Below are 15,832 nucleotides of genomic sequence, written 5' to 3' on the forward strand. Positions count from 1 at the left end.
AATTACCTGATGTCCTCGTCCGTCTACCCAGCAGGTCATCCTCAATCCCTGTAATATCTTGGGCCAAGTCATAGCCCGTCAGATTACAGGCCTCAAGTCATTGTTTGTGTTTCGTGGATGGCTCGTGACGGATACGTTCAAGGGTACGACTAGGGGCGTGTTTTATAACATGGTGCGTTGTTCATACTCGAGGCATCAGGTACCTAACAGCCTCACCGAGCACCTAGTAATTTGCAACCTTCATTCCGTCGCCTCGATGTGATGGAAGAGCCGGCCACATATGCGTCCAACACTCCTGGAGCAAGCCCAATTTGCAACAAGTTCTCCCGTTTGAACCCCGGTCCCTCAAGGTGCCCCAGGTATCGAAGATGTCCGACTCTCCGCCGGCGTCGTTGAGTACCTATTGAATCATAGATGCATAAATATTTAAATCCTCGCTGTCGCCTGAACAACCAATACACATTTCACCATTCAGAACCAAAGCTTTTGGCTGCCCAGCTTCGTGTGGAGGTCTTATTTCGAACTTGCTACACATGCTGGTCGTTCAGGGCTGTACTTCTTGTATGTACTAGAACCCTCCTCATGTTTTGTTATGTTACATCCAATAGACTTACCTATCCACGTTTTTCTGATGTGAACAACACGTTTTCTCGTTCTATGCTTGTTCCATCAAGTACCTGGCCCAAGCGGTTACCTGCTTATGTGCCAATGTGCCAAACCGCCCACAACAAGACAACTGGGCGGCTACATTAACTGAACCTTATCTCTTACCTCTCTTCAACTTCCATCATCGTCAAATTTGTCAATCGTAGTGGTCGACATCATGGAGAATTGAGTTGCTGAGGTCCCTAGGGTCCTCCCCTTCTCAATACGTTTTTCTTACCTGCGTACAATTACCATGGAATCTACCGAGGAACTACAGCAGAACGAAATAACTGCAGTGAAATCCATCTACGCCGAAGATTACATCGAAACACCACCACCAAAGGCTTGGAAGGTCCGTATTATTTGTATCGATCGAGTCCTGAGTGCTCTTCTGATGTGGTTTACCGTTCTCTTACCCAGGGCGCAGCGCGTCTTCCAGAATTCATTATCCGAGTCACACATCCCAATCCCGATTATGTGCAGAAGATTTTTTTTCATTTCCATATAACGTGCGTATGTATCGTGGCGTTTTTAGTCATACTCACGTTTCTTTCTCTGTACACAGGTTTCCAAAGACGTATCCCACCATCCAGCCGCTAATCTATAATGTCCGCGAACCGATAGTAGGATTGACGAAGAATGATCTGGCGCAGTTGGCTGTCGTTCAACAGCAGGTAGTAAAATTGCTTAAAGGCTCCGAAATGGTTATGGAGGTGCGTAGTCCGCTCCCTACCCCACCTACCTCCCACAACTCCGTCAGTACATGCACCGTTTGCTGATATGTCTCTTCCGCAAGTTGGTAACTGCCTGTCAAGACTGGATGGGGGAGAATGTTAAGCCTCCCGTTGAAGCCCCAGGGTCTCTTGCCTTCCAAATGAATCAGCGGGCTGAAGATGAAGAGAAGGTTCATATCCCAATAATTTGCTGCAGACTGTATTAATGTTCATGATATACGAAACAGGCTCGAAGATTGAAAGCTGAAGCAGAAGCTCGAAGGGAGAAGGAGAAGGCTCTCAAACTTGCTGAAGAGCTTCGGCTTGAAGCAGACGCACAGAAGCAGATGTGGGCTCAAGAGAAGAAGACGCGTCGGCGAGCACCCTCGGACGCTACTACCGTTGTCGGCGACACCTTGACGGAGACGTTCAATGACAACATGGAAATGGACGGCGTACAGTTCAACTCAATCAAGTACTACCACCCTCGAAATGGTGTGTGCCCGATCTTTCGATTCCATGTGGACGATTACTCATTCATATCAACTTTCATAGATGGTCTAGGAGTAACCTACGCAGCTGATCCTATCTGTGACGACTTCTCTGCCTCGTTGCCGCTTCAACTTCACGTCATCACCTTCGAGACTCCGTACTACGCTTCGAATCAAGGAATCAAGAAGCTTAAACAAGTAGAAGGCGAGATTCGTAGATCGACAACTATTCGCCATGATAACGTCGTTCGCGTATTGGGTGTCAAGTTGGTTACGCACAAGATTGGGAATTCTTCTCAGCTGTTCATTTTATCGGAACAACCACCAGCTCTTACTCTTTACGACGTTTTAGATGATTGTGTCTCTTTGCGAGAGGATCGTGTTACGGTCTGTTTATTGTGATGCCCATACCCCAATCATCCCATTCGCTTAACTTTACCTCTCTTAGGATTACCTTGCACAAATCTTGTCGGGGCTGCATGCAATCCACGCTAGTGATCTCGTTCATCGAGGTAAGTCTTTCGATCTTCAACAACCCCTAAATGTGCTGACGATCACGACTAATTTTAGGTATTAGTGCTCGTGTGATCGGTTTAGCTTCACGAGACTTCCCCGCCAACTCGAAGCAGGTCAAGCTGTTCAAAGTCGCCTTCTATACTCGTTTACTAGATCTTCATAAATCCGATGCCTTCAGACCCGATATGACGGTTCATCACGATGATATTCCAACCCCCGATGCGTGGTATGTTACCTTTGTGCTTCACATCATCGTCAATTAGTCCTGAGCGATTCCTTAGGTTATCGGTCGATGTGCGGAATGAATCTTCGCTTCTATATACCCGCTCTCGAGATATACACGACACTGGAATTGTATTTCTTCAAATGCTTTTGGGTCTAGATGTCGTTCATCGGTATACGGATGCTCATGCGGCTATCACTTCAGGTGTGTTTTAAGCACCCTTTCACATTTAGGCTAAACCTAAATGAGCGCTTTTCCTAGCAACGTTTTTCCCTGCCCTTCAACGCCATGCTTTCAGCATGTTACTTCCCACTAAGAAAAACCACGTCACGTGCCTCTCCTTGTTGGCGGAACTAGCATCGACGACTGTGCATCCCGCATCTCGCAGTCCCCTTATTCCGATGGCAGGTATGTTTCCAAGTTTTGAGTGTGATAATTAGCTGATCTCAAATTTGTATGCTCTCCAATTCAGGCCCCAAGTCACCGAATTTAGCAGCGCCAAACCCAGGTACCTCGCCTGAAATGGATTACTTCCGAACTGCAATGCAAGCGAGGCAATCGAGTCGCTGGAAAGGGGACTGGGAGGAGCTCGAGTTGCTAGGCAAAGGTGCTTTTGGATCGGTTGTGAAAGCTCGGAATAAGTTTGATAATAGGATATACGCCGGTATATTTCCATCCTTCCCCTTTGCCTACACCTTTACGAGACTCACTCGTTACCTGTGATTTGTTTTACACAGTCAAGAAGATTCGATTGAGAACTATGAAAAGCGACGCGCGTATATTTCGAGAAGTCAATGCTCTCAGCCGTCTTTCACATCGGTTTATTGTCCGGTACTTCACGACATGGTTCGAAACATCTCAACAGCTCACCAACGGTCATTCGGATGATGATTCCGATTCCGATTCCGATAATGATAACGACGACGATCCAACGACAGATGCACTAACATCCGTTCCTTCCAGTCGGGAAGTCACTACGAGCCTGGATGATGGGATTATCTTCAATTTAGACGATCTGGACGATCCCGGGGCTTCAAGAGGCTCTTTCCCAAGCATCCATTTCAATCGATCCACGGACTCAAGGGGAGCAGGGGAAGATACGGATAGCGGATCTGATGACGCTGAAGCGTTGGAGAATCTGTTTGGGCAACAACTCGGGCAAGGTCATCGGAATGGGACGCCTGCCCAGCCGAATCCGCCTGCACCGCTGATTCAGAGGACGCTGTATATTCAGATGGTGTGTCTTGGGTTCTCACCACGGCTCTCTTTCCAGAAGTGATAGTCTTTGCGTGATCTAGGAATTCGTTGAACGACAGACATTGAAGGAACGGATCGATGAAGGGTTGACGGAGAGCGAGGCGTGGCGGCTCTTTCAACAGATTGTAGACGCGTTGGTTCATATGTCGTCTCTTGGAATTGTCAGTTTCCACTAGCCTATTTCTACACCGGTCCGTTCTGATATACCTTTCGTTATTTCAGCTTCACCGGGATATCAAGCTTACAAACATTTTCATCGGTATGTCTGTCATTAAACACAAAGAAAAAGGCCAGAAAATTGATTTCGTTCTGAAGACGGGAACGGAGACTGTAAAGTCGGCGACTTTGGTCTGGCGACGTCTAGTTTGGCTGCTGTGGATCCTTCAGATGTGTCACCGCGTGCTGTGATACCGAGTGGAGAGATGACTCTGGGTACTTTGATCTTTCCTTTTTTGCTTTGTATACGGTCCTGACTGATTGGCCTTCGTAGACGTCGGAACTCGATTATACATTGCTCCAGAGGTACAAACGCGGCGACGAGGGCCTACCAATCACACCAAAGCGGACATGTACAGTCTGGGTGTACGCTTTTATTTTCCCTTTCCTCTCGTCGTTGAGAAGACTGACCGGGTGATTGTATTCGTAGATCGTGTTCTTTGAAATGAACTTCACATTCTCAACCGCTTCGGAACGGATTTTTGTCTTGGAGCATCTCAGAAAACCAGAGATCCTATTTCCCGATAGCTGGAATCCTAATCTTTCTCGTCAACGTCAAAGTACGTTAAGGATTTACCCTATGTTGCATGACTGTGGTGCTCACTTTTATCCCAGTTATTACCTGGCTGTTACAACACGAGCCTGACGCTCGGCCTACGGCCCTCGAGCTTTCGCAAAGCAATTTATTACCAGCAAGACTGGAAGATGAATATTTCAAAGGAGCTCTACGTATGATGAGTATGTCATAGTTCTTCTTTAATCCTTCTTATATACCTTACTGACACCGTTAAATGAACACCAGCTAAACCCGACTCTCCTCACCACCAAGCCGTGTTATCCTCGCTTTTCAGTCAGACGCCACGCCCTACTCGTGGAATTCTGTACGACGCCGAAATGCCCGATGCTATACCTTACTTCAAAATGGTCGTGGAACGATTAGAAACTATCTTCAGAATGCGTGGGGCTGTCGATTCCGAACCACCGTTGTTACTCCCCGTTACTTCTGAGGACACCCAAGAACAACCGACTTTCATCGATCGACATGGTGATCTTGTCGCGTTGAGCAATAACCTGCTCGTACCCTTTGCGAGGCTCGCGGCCAGGATGGGCACGAGGAGAATCAAGAGGTATCATGTTGGGGATGTTTATCGTGCAGTGTGAGTTTTTCCCTCCTTTTCGGAAGTTGTCTGTATACTTAAATGTTATTAACAGACCTACAGCTGGACATCCTAAGACGAGAAAGATGGGGATCTTTGATATCATAACTCCAGATCTATCAGCTGGCCCCGCCGCCTCAGCTGCTGAAGTTCTCGCTGTGGCGAATGATTGGCTTGATAATTTTCCGACGCTTGATAATATGTTTTCAATTCATATCTCTCATTCCAACAGTGCGTCAATAATACTTTTTCTTCTTACCAAGCTACTCCTAACGCAGTAAACAGTCATGTCTCATATCCTCGCTCGGATTCCGGAAGACAAGCTAGGCTCCACGCTAGATATCTTACAGCAACACAAGACTTCACCTTCTCAAAAGCGATCGGAGTTATTGAGGAAGCAGTTACCTAGGAGTTTGGTTGATGAACTTGAGGTTCTCTATGATGCTGGTACGTTTACATCCACTCGGTCATTCATCGTATAACGCGAATGACGTGTTCCTCTCTCACAGACGACGATATCGATGATTTCGTGGATCGAATGGAAAAAGTCAACCCGTTGTTGGCGGGGAAGATTCAATCAGCCGTTGAGGAAATCCGAAACACCCTTCGGCATGCGGGATATTTGGGCATAATGAGGCCCATCGTGTTCAGACCCATGATGCTGGAAAGTCACCGGCTGGGACTTTATAAGGATGGTGTGTTGATTGAGGTTGTGCGGAAGAATAAACATCATGAGATGTTGGCTGTTGGTGGAAGGTGAACCGCTTGATATTTTCGTTTGGCACTCTTCTAATCACCTTTGCAGATATGACCACCTCATCTCCCGCTTTGCCTCCCCAAAACTGAAACTAGCCTCATCTTCTGAGCAAGGAATCTTTGCCTATGGAATCCAAATTTCTGTCGACAGAGTCGTTTGGGCCGTATCCGCCTTCCAAGGATCCACATTCAAATCCCTACTCACTGAAAAGCATTCGTTTGGGTATTGGACGCCACGGAGGTGTGATGTTTACGTCGTGTCGTATCAGGAAGGGTATCTTCAAGACCGATTGGAAGTTGTCGCTCAGCTATGGCAGAATGGGATTAGCGCCGATTTGATTTATGAATCTGCGGTTCAGGAGACAGATCCGCAGGAGGTTACGGAGACATGTTTGAGGGAAGGCGTGTTGTAAGTCGTGTTCTTCCTGTTATTATGGGGGTATGCGAGACGGACGGATTAACTAATTCCACTGATAGATTCAGCGTTTATCCTCGTCCACGGTCAGCAAGGCGCGATCAAGCTGCGTTTAGGGTGAAGAGTATCCTTCGTGGTACGGAGTACGATGGTACGCTTTTCCTCTAAGTAGTTGTTCACGTTCTCCGCGAGGCTAACTTGCTCTCCTTCGTATGCCGCAGTAACCAAACAAGACCTAGTATCCTGGCTACAACACGAAATCTTCGAGCAAAAACGGCTAGACATGACAACTGCCGAAGCACCTCTCTTCTCTCGTGGGACCAGCGAAGTCGCCGTTGTCGGTCCTCCCAACTACAACAACCCTGGCAGTTCGGATTTGCAGTTGATATTGCCGACTGATATGAAGAAGCGAGGGAAGCAGGTCAAGAGTCTCTTCTTGGATCGAGGTGCGTAATATCAATGGCTCCTTTATTCCAAAAGAACTCACATGTTATATGGTTTCTTAGCGTACGACACGGTTATGCAGTTGAGAGCAGCATTCGTCCGTCAGCCAGCAGGCACATCCTCCGGGCAAGGACCAGGGGTTCCTGTCATAGCTCTGGACGTATCACCATCCTTGTTTAACTCCTTAACGGCGTCAGCCGGATGGGCAACAGATGAGGAGGCGTTCAAAGCTCTACAAGGAGAGTTCATAACTTCTGCTTATGCCCAACAAGTCCGGGAAGCTGTTGCGAGGAAGATAGCGGATGGGTGTAGTTGGGTACTGTTTTTCGTGGTCAAGGATGAGAGGGTTGGGGTGTTGAAGGTGTAAAAGCGTGTGTTGTTCCATAGGTTCCGTATTTGCATTGTTTCTTTCTTCTTTTTCCTCTTTGCTCTTCCTTTACTCATTTATGACCAGTTATGACTATGATTGCAACATTTTTCTTTTCCTCCTGTCATGCGAATTTCCAATTGTTCCTCTACTCACATAAATCTGTAGCATTATCCACACCCCCAACTCATTACCTATACAGCTCGACAAGATGCAATCTGTAAATTATCATCAACCTGCGAAATATAACTCAGTTACCCATACCGTTTCACCTTCGCGAACACTTCTGACACGGGGTCAATTCCCGAAACTTGTTCCGTTTCGCCCATGCCGGTACCTGTAGGCTGTGGTGCCGCTATGCTATAGACAATTCTTGATGATCACTGTACGCTGTATGGCATTCTCCATTCGCCAAGGTAAGTGTAGTCCCAACCTCCAAGGACATCTCCGTGTTGCCCAGTTTTCGATACCGTTTTGTTGAGGATCGGCCGATATCGATCATTGTTGGCTGCGGTCCATGTGGTATATATTTTATTTCATATCCTGTGTTCCCTTATATAGTACTAGACACGTATGGAACCTTTCTTGCCTTTCCCCATCGTCTCCCTCTGTCGACCCCGTCCTTCTACCCGTTTTGTACTAAATTGCTGTGCCTCGACAGACTCACGTTAAAAATAAGAGTACACGGGAAAATTCAATATAAACCCTTTATCAAGTTGGGAACAACAAAATCAGATCTTCCCCCCAAAGTTAATACTGTGAATCGACTGGAAAGTACACCGTCTATACGGTGATGGACCTCATATTTTCATCCCCATCCCCTTACAACGCTTCTATCTCTCTTCGGACCGGAGAGTTGGTATATGAAATATCAAGTAATGACACTAAACCCGACCCGTTGGGATTAGGAATGGGGACGAGACGTACGGTTGTTAAAAAATTCAGCGTGGAGACCCCGGCGAGCAAGACACCGACAGAGATTGGGTGCATTGAATTGCACACTTTGCACGACGATCGGTGTGAGGTGTATGGGAGGGATGTGAGACCGAAAGAGTGAGTATTAACTTGAATGATTTGCTATCGACGGTGGATGATTTTCTCTCCCCTTTCCCTGTATGTAGCAAGCAGAAATGGACGTCATCGAACGGACAAGAGTACTCTTGGAAGTACTTGAGTGATCAAGTATTGGTGAGCCCCCTCCCCCCTCAATGTTCAGTGGTGTCACTGTGTGCCGACTTCTATCAGAACCCACAGCTACTCGACAGAGACCAAAGCACGGTAGCAGCCTACGAACATTCGGGATTTATCAGTGGGAAGCCTCAGAAACTAGCTAGGTTATCAATATCCCCCGGTGCAGGGTACGGAATCGTAGATGAGATTCTCGTCACTTTTCTTTACGCTCAACAAAAGCGTGGTACGACGAGTTACGTGGATGGTTTTTTAAGCGTGATTACTGGCGGATTCGGTGTAAGAGGATATAATTACAGGACATAATTACTAGCTAGTAGGGTGAGGCTCGCTGCGAAGGTTTCTTTTTTTGGAGAAATACGCACCATGAAAGTATTTATAGTTTCACAATTCATCCAAGACCATCCAACGTACAAACCTTAGCCCAACCACATCAGTGATTCCGAGTCCCCTCCACAATTTGAAGCGTGAAGCGCTGGAGTTGGGATGAATCCTGAGCGTCTTTTGTGCGCCGGCAGGTGAATCGTTTTGGCCATTGACTCGACGGCGGGCGGGTGAGTTGCCAGTGGTTACTTGATGGCCACCGTTGTCACACACCTTATGGCATTCTCCGGGGTTCGCCATGGTAAGTATAATCCCAACCTCGACATCCCGGTGCAATCCCCGTGTCGCCCAAATTTCAATACTGTTTCTAGCTCCAGGTGATATCATATGCGTCATGCCTAATTTAAGAAAATCTCAACTTAAATGAGAAAGAGTGCATCATGAGGAATTTGAATATAAACCGTTTATCGAGAGGTTGCCGGGAGCAACAAAATCAGATCTTCCCCGAAACTTGAAGTTAATACCGTGAATCGACAGCCTGAGCAATGGACCTCGTATTTTCTTCCCCAACCCCTCACAACGCTTCTATCTCTCTTCAAACTGGAGAGTTGGTATACGAAATATCAACTAACGACACTAAACCGGACTCGTTGGGATTAGGACTGGGGGCGAGGCGTACGGTTGTCAAAAAGTTCAGCGTGGAGACCCCGAGTATGACACCAACGGAGATTGGGTACATCGAATTGCACACTTTACACGACGATCGGTGTGAGGTGTATGGGAGGGATGTGAGACCGAAAGAGTGAGTACTAACAAGTTGAATGATAAGTTTACTATCGATGATTAATTGATTCCTCTCTCCCCTTTCCCTGTATGTAGCAAGCGGAAATGGACATCATCGAACGGACAAGAGTACACCTGGCAGAAGAAGGACAAAGTATCGGTGAGTCTTCTCCCCCCCCCTATCTTGGTGTCACTGTGTGCCGATTCAGACTTGTATCAAATCCCACAGCTGCTCGACGGATACCAAAACACGGTAGCAGTCTACGAACCCCAACTTTCGGGATTTCCCAGTGACAAGCCTCGGAGTCCATCTAGATTATCAATATCTCCAGGTGCAGGATACGGAAGAATCGTAGATGAGATTCTCATCACTTTTCTTTATGTTCAACAAAAGAATGCTACGACAAGTAAATCGGAGGGTATGAGCAATCTTGTAGGTAATGTAGTTGGCGCGTTTGGGTATGCAGGTGTTGCATGCTGAATAAGTTGGAAGAGGATGAAAGATGTAATAAGGAATAGTTGTCGGAAATTCGTAGAACGACCTCGGTGTTGAGTGCAATGTCTGACGTCTGTTTCATCATGAACATGATCGGCTTTCCCGAAATTAGAATTACAGCGCAGATACACTTCTGATCTTCGGGGGCTACTTCGCCTCCTTCACCAAATGATTAACTATCTCGACCGCCCTCTCAAATTTCTTCTTATGTTCCTCAGTCGGCTGAACTTGACTAGTCCCATGACTACATCCCGCTGGTCCACCATTACACCACTGCAAATCGTCACTTCCCCATGCAATACTCGTGTTCATTCCGTAGATATCCTGACTCCCAGGTGGGGTCTCTGTAGGAATCTCCTTAAGAATTCCATGTAGTTCATCGAGAAGGGCAACGTGATCGTCGTGCTTTAGGCTCTTGGGTACTGCAGACTGGAGGCCTGGTGAACCATCTGGTCGGACAGCGGATGTGATATTGAGTGAATTCTGGTCCTTTGGACGGGTAACGGTGAAGATGTGATCGGGAGTTGGGGGTGCGAAACCACCGATGATACCTAGTGTCGATGAGTTGATGAGTTGGATGCAAGAATGTTGCAACTTACCTTTCTGCAATCTGAGAGAGTACTCGCTGGGGGGCATGATGGAAGTAGAGGGTTGAAAATCGATGGACAGCTTTGCGCAGTGGGGTTTTCTGGTTAGGGTCCGATGACGTCACATTTCCCTGACCGTAATAATGATGCGTCCGCCATCTTTCACTCTTAACCACTTACCACCATGTCAGAATCATCGAAAAACTCTTACACTATGCCCTCCATTCCTCCAGCGGCCCATACCAAGGTCGTTTCAAGCCAACCTTCACCAGCGTCAGGAATGGTCGTTGCTCGTGATGTCCCTGCAAGAGGCGAGCAGACAGAGGGTCCTATGAGGTTGAGAGGTGGATGTATACCGTGTCCTGTAAGTTCTTCATATTCGAAGCGTAACTTACAACTGACATCTGTTGCGGACAGGACGGAGGATGCTGCTACATCATTCCGATACCATGCTGCTGTTGAGCTGTCAAACACGAACGGACACTATCTCCCATCCTATAATCCTTATCTACCGACTCGTAAATGGTGTAGATAATGACTCGCGCACTTTTTGTCGAGTATCTACGAATTGCCACGATTGTCGGTCAGCATAGAGTATTCTGTTTCGTGAAATTCGTCGATAATGAACGCCTTTTTGTGGTACATGATCATGTAAATATGATGCTGCAAGATGGCAGAGATTCTTATCTTATCTAATCTTCCAAGGCCATCAGTTCAATCTCGTACTCGTGGTTGCATTTTTTTTTTGTTGCCATTATTGTTATTTCAATCACTACAAGCCACTTAGCTCCTCTTGCGCATCTGTAATTCCATCTCACGGTCGGACCGCAACATATTCCCGTTCTAACTACTCCAGGAATGTTTATCGACAGGCCTGTACATGCCATATGTAGCTTCGAATGTTGTGAGCGATGGGTAGAGGATGATTTACCTTGAAAGGGATTCTGCGGAGCTTAAGGTTCGTTCGTGTTTGTTATCTTCGGCCTGGCAGCTATTCGATTTGACTACATCCAACCTTCTGTGCCGATTTACAGGCATTGCGCAAAGTACACCTACGTTGAGCTCGTAGCCGGGTGGCTAAACTTATCGGCCAATGCAAGAATTGGAATCCGCCGTCCTGTTTACGATATGCGGCTTCATGGTGAAGACCGTTGGCATTCGGTGATACCAGAAGGCTCAAGTACTTGGGGTCGGAATTTCGTTAGATCTGTCACATTCAGAGATTCGTCAGTTCATCTTTATTTCGAAGTTCGAACACTCGCTACCATTTTCTCATTTTTCTCTCTCTTTCTCAAGGCTCCGCTTGTACGAGTAGGCTCCCCCTATGAACTGTGTATCTGCACGGGTTCACTGCTGGTGAAACTGAAATCAGTGGCCGCTGGGGTGAATGTATGCAAACGTGCGTCCACACGGATCCACAACAGTGTCCGGAAGATAATTCTATCCAGTGTCACACTGACGATATTCGTGTTCTCACTTGCAGTCATACTTAACATCAATCGTACATGCGGACGAAAACGGTTGAATTGACGTTTGGTTTATGGAGTCTAATCGACGTGTCAATGACTCCTCGCATCTGGCCCGCAGCGTCTCCTCTCTTCTCCTTTTACTTCTTGTGACTACTCAAGTGCACCGACCACATAAACATACGCAAGGCGGTCACACTTAAATTAATATTCATCGCCGGTCCTTTGTTTCTTCCCTCCCACCACCATCTCCCCCTCACCCTTTCACTGTTCTCTTACCCTTATTCTCTCGCCATTACCTTACTCCTCTCTCATAACTCAGCTATCAGATTCTCTTTGACTTTTTGAGCCTCAGCTCCAAGCGTAGGTTTTTACTGTAGTACAGTATACAGTCTTTTATGTGCTACCAGCGGTATCTGAGATATCAGGCCCATCAGGCCGCAGGTTCGACGTCATGCACTTAGATGTTTGTACTCGAGCATGAGGCCTTCGATATACTTTTTTTATGGTTTCGGTTTCATGGGCGCAATCGGCAGGGAAGGACTGAAGATGGGACGGCCTATCAATGCACTATCAACAAAAGATGGAAGACGGTGACACACCTCGAGCCATGAGTCGAGCCATGAGCTCAGGCTCTGCGATTGTCTTGGCCCAATACATTCACCTGGCTTTGGCATCCCATCAATAATATCCAAAAATGTTTGACAGAAAGGAAGGAGTTCAGGTCGGGGAATACATTGTATCAATGTCTCTAAACCTATCCATGCTAAACTTTGGGCCGTATAACGCGGGAAGTATGTTGATTGCAAATCGGCTTGAACCGCTTTCAAGATTTGCACACAGCCTGTCTGGACATTCACATGGTACCAATTCGTTGCACCCTCGATCGGAGTTGTGATGCACTCGGAATCGAAAGGGTCGGACCCCGTCGAACGCTTGCGAAACTTGAACGCAAGCATTGAGCGCAGTTCGCTCTCGGTATAATCCAGGCCACGGCTTAGATTTAAATTGGAATATAGACGTATCATCACAGTTGGATTGTCCTGTGTAATGTTGCAATCCGAATCGACGAGTGAGAGGATGATCATAATGGCAATGTAATCGCGGACTCCTCGAGCGAGATCTCTCGTGCTTCGAAAGTGAAACCCCTTCTGGACAATCTTATCAAAGTGACCAATAAGATTAGTAGGAAAAACTATGCCATCCGAAGTCTGAGAGCACATAGAATCTTAATAATGAACCATAAATTTCTTCTGAAATGTAATACTTACTTTAGATTGTAGCCAGGATCAGATGGTTTTGAGGTCATGCTTGAGCACGTAATGGAATTTGGAGACCCTAGACCTGTAATCGAGCGGGTTCTCGTCGACCTCAATTACTAGTAGGTCGCCTAGCTCCATACCAGAGAGTTGGGACAACAACTCCTGACTAGGGCTGTCGACGACGGAGCAGATGCGAGCCCAATTTCGGTACAAAATGGAATTTTGACGGCTCTCGTCTGACTGAAGAAGGCAGAGGCATCGATGCGCAAGAAAGTTGCTATGATAGTCCTTGTCAATGAAGAACGTGTTTGAGCGAGACTGGTCAAAAACGTAATCCGTGAATGTGGAATATGTGGAATGGGATAGGCAAATATCTTGATCAAATAGATCAACATGTTCAAGAGGTTCCATCCAGATAATGTTGCGCATGGCTTGCAAATTGTGAGCTAGATTGTGTATCTGAAATCCAAATTCTCCGAATAATAGTTGAATGAAGTTGGGAGAGCGTGGACCACCAGTTGGAAGCAGGATAATTGCAGCAAGTATGTGAAGGAGCATGTCCGAGCCACCCAACTCCGAGGAGACAGTGGTCATAGCTGTGTGGTAGAAAGCATCCAGCTCCAACCTCAGTTCGCTGCTTACCTGGCGACCCGGGCTGAGGCAGAAATTACTCCATCCGTGTACAAGATTCGATTCCAGTTCCGAGTCCTCATCTTTTCTCGGCAGCTCAGAATTATCGTTGCATGTCCACTCAGTAAGCGCTCTAGTCCACTCGCAGGCCAGATAGTCATCCCACCAGCACTCGTCGATAAAAAATTCCTTCGAACGCTTCTGATCACGAAGGAAATCGGTGAAGGATGTATGAAAGATGTGGATATTATCTTCTCGGCCACGGATGTCGAGGACTGAGTGCATTCCACGCAACGCCATGGCAACCGTGCCAGGAGATAGTCCAAGGAGGAGCTCAATGAATGCCGGGGAGGACATCCCCAAAGGCGCTCTGAGGATTATCCCAAGGATGGGAAGCAGACGCTTATTTCGGTCGGGGTTGGAACGTAACACCATACAGTAGAGTTGGTCAAGATCATCAAAGGGGGCATGTATCGATGAATCGAATATTCTATTGGATAAAATATCGAGGACGATACGTAGCTGATCAGTTGGAATCGTATACTCGGTCCTGACAAACTTTGCAACAGTCCATGCAAGGATGAATTGGTCATCAGCTTTGTTAACCAGCAACCGAATGTCTTCTGGAGACGGCCAAGGGTTTGGAAATTCGACCTGTGAATATTTTCGGTTCCTCCTGATCTTCCGAAATTCGTCATCGAGGTAGAGTTCGATATCGTATCTGGGAAGGAACGAATCGTCCAATTCAATATGTTTCCTTAGCCGATGGAACCGATTGAAGTCCTCTTTGATCCAGGATTCGGGACGGCTGCATATCAAAAACCGCAGAGGATAGTATAATGTTGCGTCTGGAACACGAGAGTCAAGACTAATCTATTAGGTGATATAGACTATGTGTCGTACCTGGAACACGAGAGTCAAGACTGAAGACGTGTTGACTCTCGTGTCCGGAAATATAGTATGATATTTACATAATATATGTTAATGTCCGTTCGTTCACTCCAACACTCCCCCCCGAACGGACAAGTCTATGAGTCCTAATAGTGGCAGTAAGGTATAGAATCTATCACGAGTAAGTGATTTTGTTAAGATATCGGCGGGCATTTCTGCGGAAGGGGTATGAAATACAGAAATATTTTTGAATGTTGAGACTTCATCCCGAAGCCAGTAGAATCGGAGGTCCAGGTGTTTGACACGTCCGTGGTGATCTGGATTACGCGCTACTGAAATGGCGGATTGGTTGTCGATATAGAGGGGTGAGGGATTTTTGAATGTGTAGCCAAATTCTGTAAGTAGATTTCGTAGCCAGAGAATTTCTTGACCGGCGGTTACCGCGCTGATGTATTCCGCCTCTGTCGTAGAGAGAGAAACGAAAGATTGAAGGCGGCTTGCCCAGCTTATCGCGCCTGTACCCATTTTGATAATAAATCCGCTAGTGGACTTTCCATTGTCTGGATTTCCGCCGTGGTCTGCGTCGCTGTATGACGTGAATAGCTCTCCATTCTCCCAGCTCTCGTTGGGACCGTATTGAATGGAGAGGTCTACAGTGCCTTTTAGATAACGTAGCACTCGCTTTAGTGCTGTCCAGTGAGCTTGACCGGGATTTCTTTGAAAACGGGCGAGAACGCTGATGGCGTAAGCGATGTCAGGTCGAGTAGCAATGGCGAGGTAAGACAGTGCGCCGAGGGTGTTTAGATACGGGACATCTTCCATTTGTTTAGTCTCTTTGGGTGATTTTGGAGACTGTTCATCTGAGAGTCGAACGTGTGTGTCTAGAGGAGTGGAGACTGTATTGCAGTCGGACATGCCAACCTTTTCGAGTAGATCGAGAATATATTGACGTTGTGAAAGTGCCAGAGTGCGTTTTTTTCGATCTCGAATGATGTTGACGCCTAG

The 15,832-nt window shown here is 46.9% G+C and overlaps 6 protein-coding genes across 6 annotated transcripts; 5 read left to right on the forward strand and 1 right to left on the reverse strand.

Moving 5' to 3' along the window:
- Positions 1–751: 751 nt before the first annotated feature.
- On the forward strand, positions 752–7,465 carry E1B28_003030 (uncharacterized protein). The gene is made up of 26 exons (XM_043160719.1): positions 752–997; positions 1,066–1,154; positions 1,211–1,358; positions 1,442–1,549; positions 1,607–1,853; positions 1,914–2,236; positions 2,298–2,361; positions 2,420–2,591; positions 2,647–2,792; positions 2,850–2,996; positions 3,061–3,252; positions 3,326–3,825; positions 3,887–4,006; positions 4,068–4,104; positions 4,161–4,277; positions 4,336–4,427; positions 4,492–4,621; positions 4,677–4,799; positions 4,864–5,218; positions 5,274–5,449; positions 5,504–5,665; positions 5,728–5,974; positions 6,024–6,383; positions 6,452–6,540; positions 6,611–6,835; positions 6,896–7,465. Exons 1-26 carry the CDS (start codon positions 899–901, stop codon positions 7,198–7,200), a joined length of 4,773 nt encoding a protein of 1,590 aa, XP_043001940.1. The 5' UTR covers positions 752–898; the 3' UTR covers positions 7,201–7,465.
- A 330-nt stretch (positions 7,466–7,795) lies between these two features.
- On the forward strand, positions 7,796–8,795 carry E1B28_003031 (uncharacterized protein). Its single transcript, XM_043159986.1, has 3 exons — positions 7,796–8,253; positions 8,322–8,388; positions 8,446–8,795. The coding sequence occupies exons 1-3, from the start codon at positions 7,994–7,996 to the stop codon at positions 8,692–8,694; spliced, it is 576 nt and encodes a 191-aa protein (XP_043001941.1). The 5' UTR covers positions 7,796–7,993; the 3' UTR covers positions 8,695–8,795.
- A 462-nt stretch (positions 8,796–9,257) lies between these two features.
- E1B28_003032 (uncharacterized protein) lies at positions 9,258–9,976 on the forward strand (the record flags this gene model as incomplete). Its single annotated transcript, XM_043159987.1, has 3 exons — positions 9,258–9,514; positions 9,592–9,655; positions 9,725–9,976. The coding sequence occupies 3 exons, from the start codon at positions 9,258–9,260 to the stop codon at positions 9,974–9,976; spliced, it is 573 nt and encodes a 190-aa protein (XP_043001942.1).
- Positions 9,977–10,048: 72 nt separating this feature from the next.
- On the reverse strand, positions 10,049–10,651 carry E1B28_003033 (uncharacterized protein). The gene is made up of 2 exons (XM_043159988.1): positions 10,591–10,651; positions 10,049–10,542 (listed from the first exon to the last, which is right to left on the reverse strand). The coding sequence occupies exons 1-2, from the start codon at positions 10,625–10,627 to the stop codon at positions 10,139–10,141; spliced, it is 441 nt and encodes a 146-aa protein (XP_043001943.1). The 5' UTR covers positions 10,628–10,651; the 3' UTR covers positions 10,049–10,138.
- A 111-nt stretch (positions 10,652–10,762) lies between these two features.
- Positions 10,763–11,040, forward strand: E1B28_003034 (uncharacterized protein; the record flags this gene model as incomplete). The annotated part of the gene is made up of 2 exons (XM_043159989.1): positions 10,763–10,942; positions 10,996–11,040. 2 exons carry the CDS (start codon positions 10,763–10,765, stop codon positions 11,038–11,040), a joined length of 225 nt encoding a protein of 74 aa, XP_043001944.1.
- A 666-nt stretch (positions 11,041–11,706) lies between these two features.
- Positions 11,707–12,108, forward strand: E1B28_003035 (uncharacterized protein; the record flags this gene model as incomplete). The annotated part of the gene is made up of 2 exons (XM_043159990.1): positions 11,707–11,977; positions 12,062–12,108. The coding sequence occupies 2 exons, from the start codon at positions 11,707–11,709 to the stop codon at positions 12,106–12,108; spliced, it is 318 nt and encodes a 105-aa protein (XP_043001945.1).
- Positions 12,109–15,832: the final 3,724 nt, after the last annotated feature.

The sequence above is a fragment of the Marasmius oreades genome, chromosome 11 (genome assembly GCF_018924745.1).
Source record: "Marasmius oreades isolate 03SP1 chromosome 11, whole genome shotgun sequence".
In the NCBI taxonomy this organism is placed as follows: domain Eukaryota; kingdom Fungi; phylum Basidiomycota; class Agaricomycetes; order Agaricales; family Marasmiaceae; genus Marasmius; species Marasmius oreades.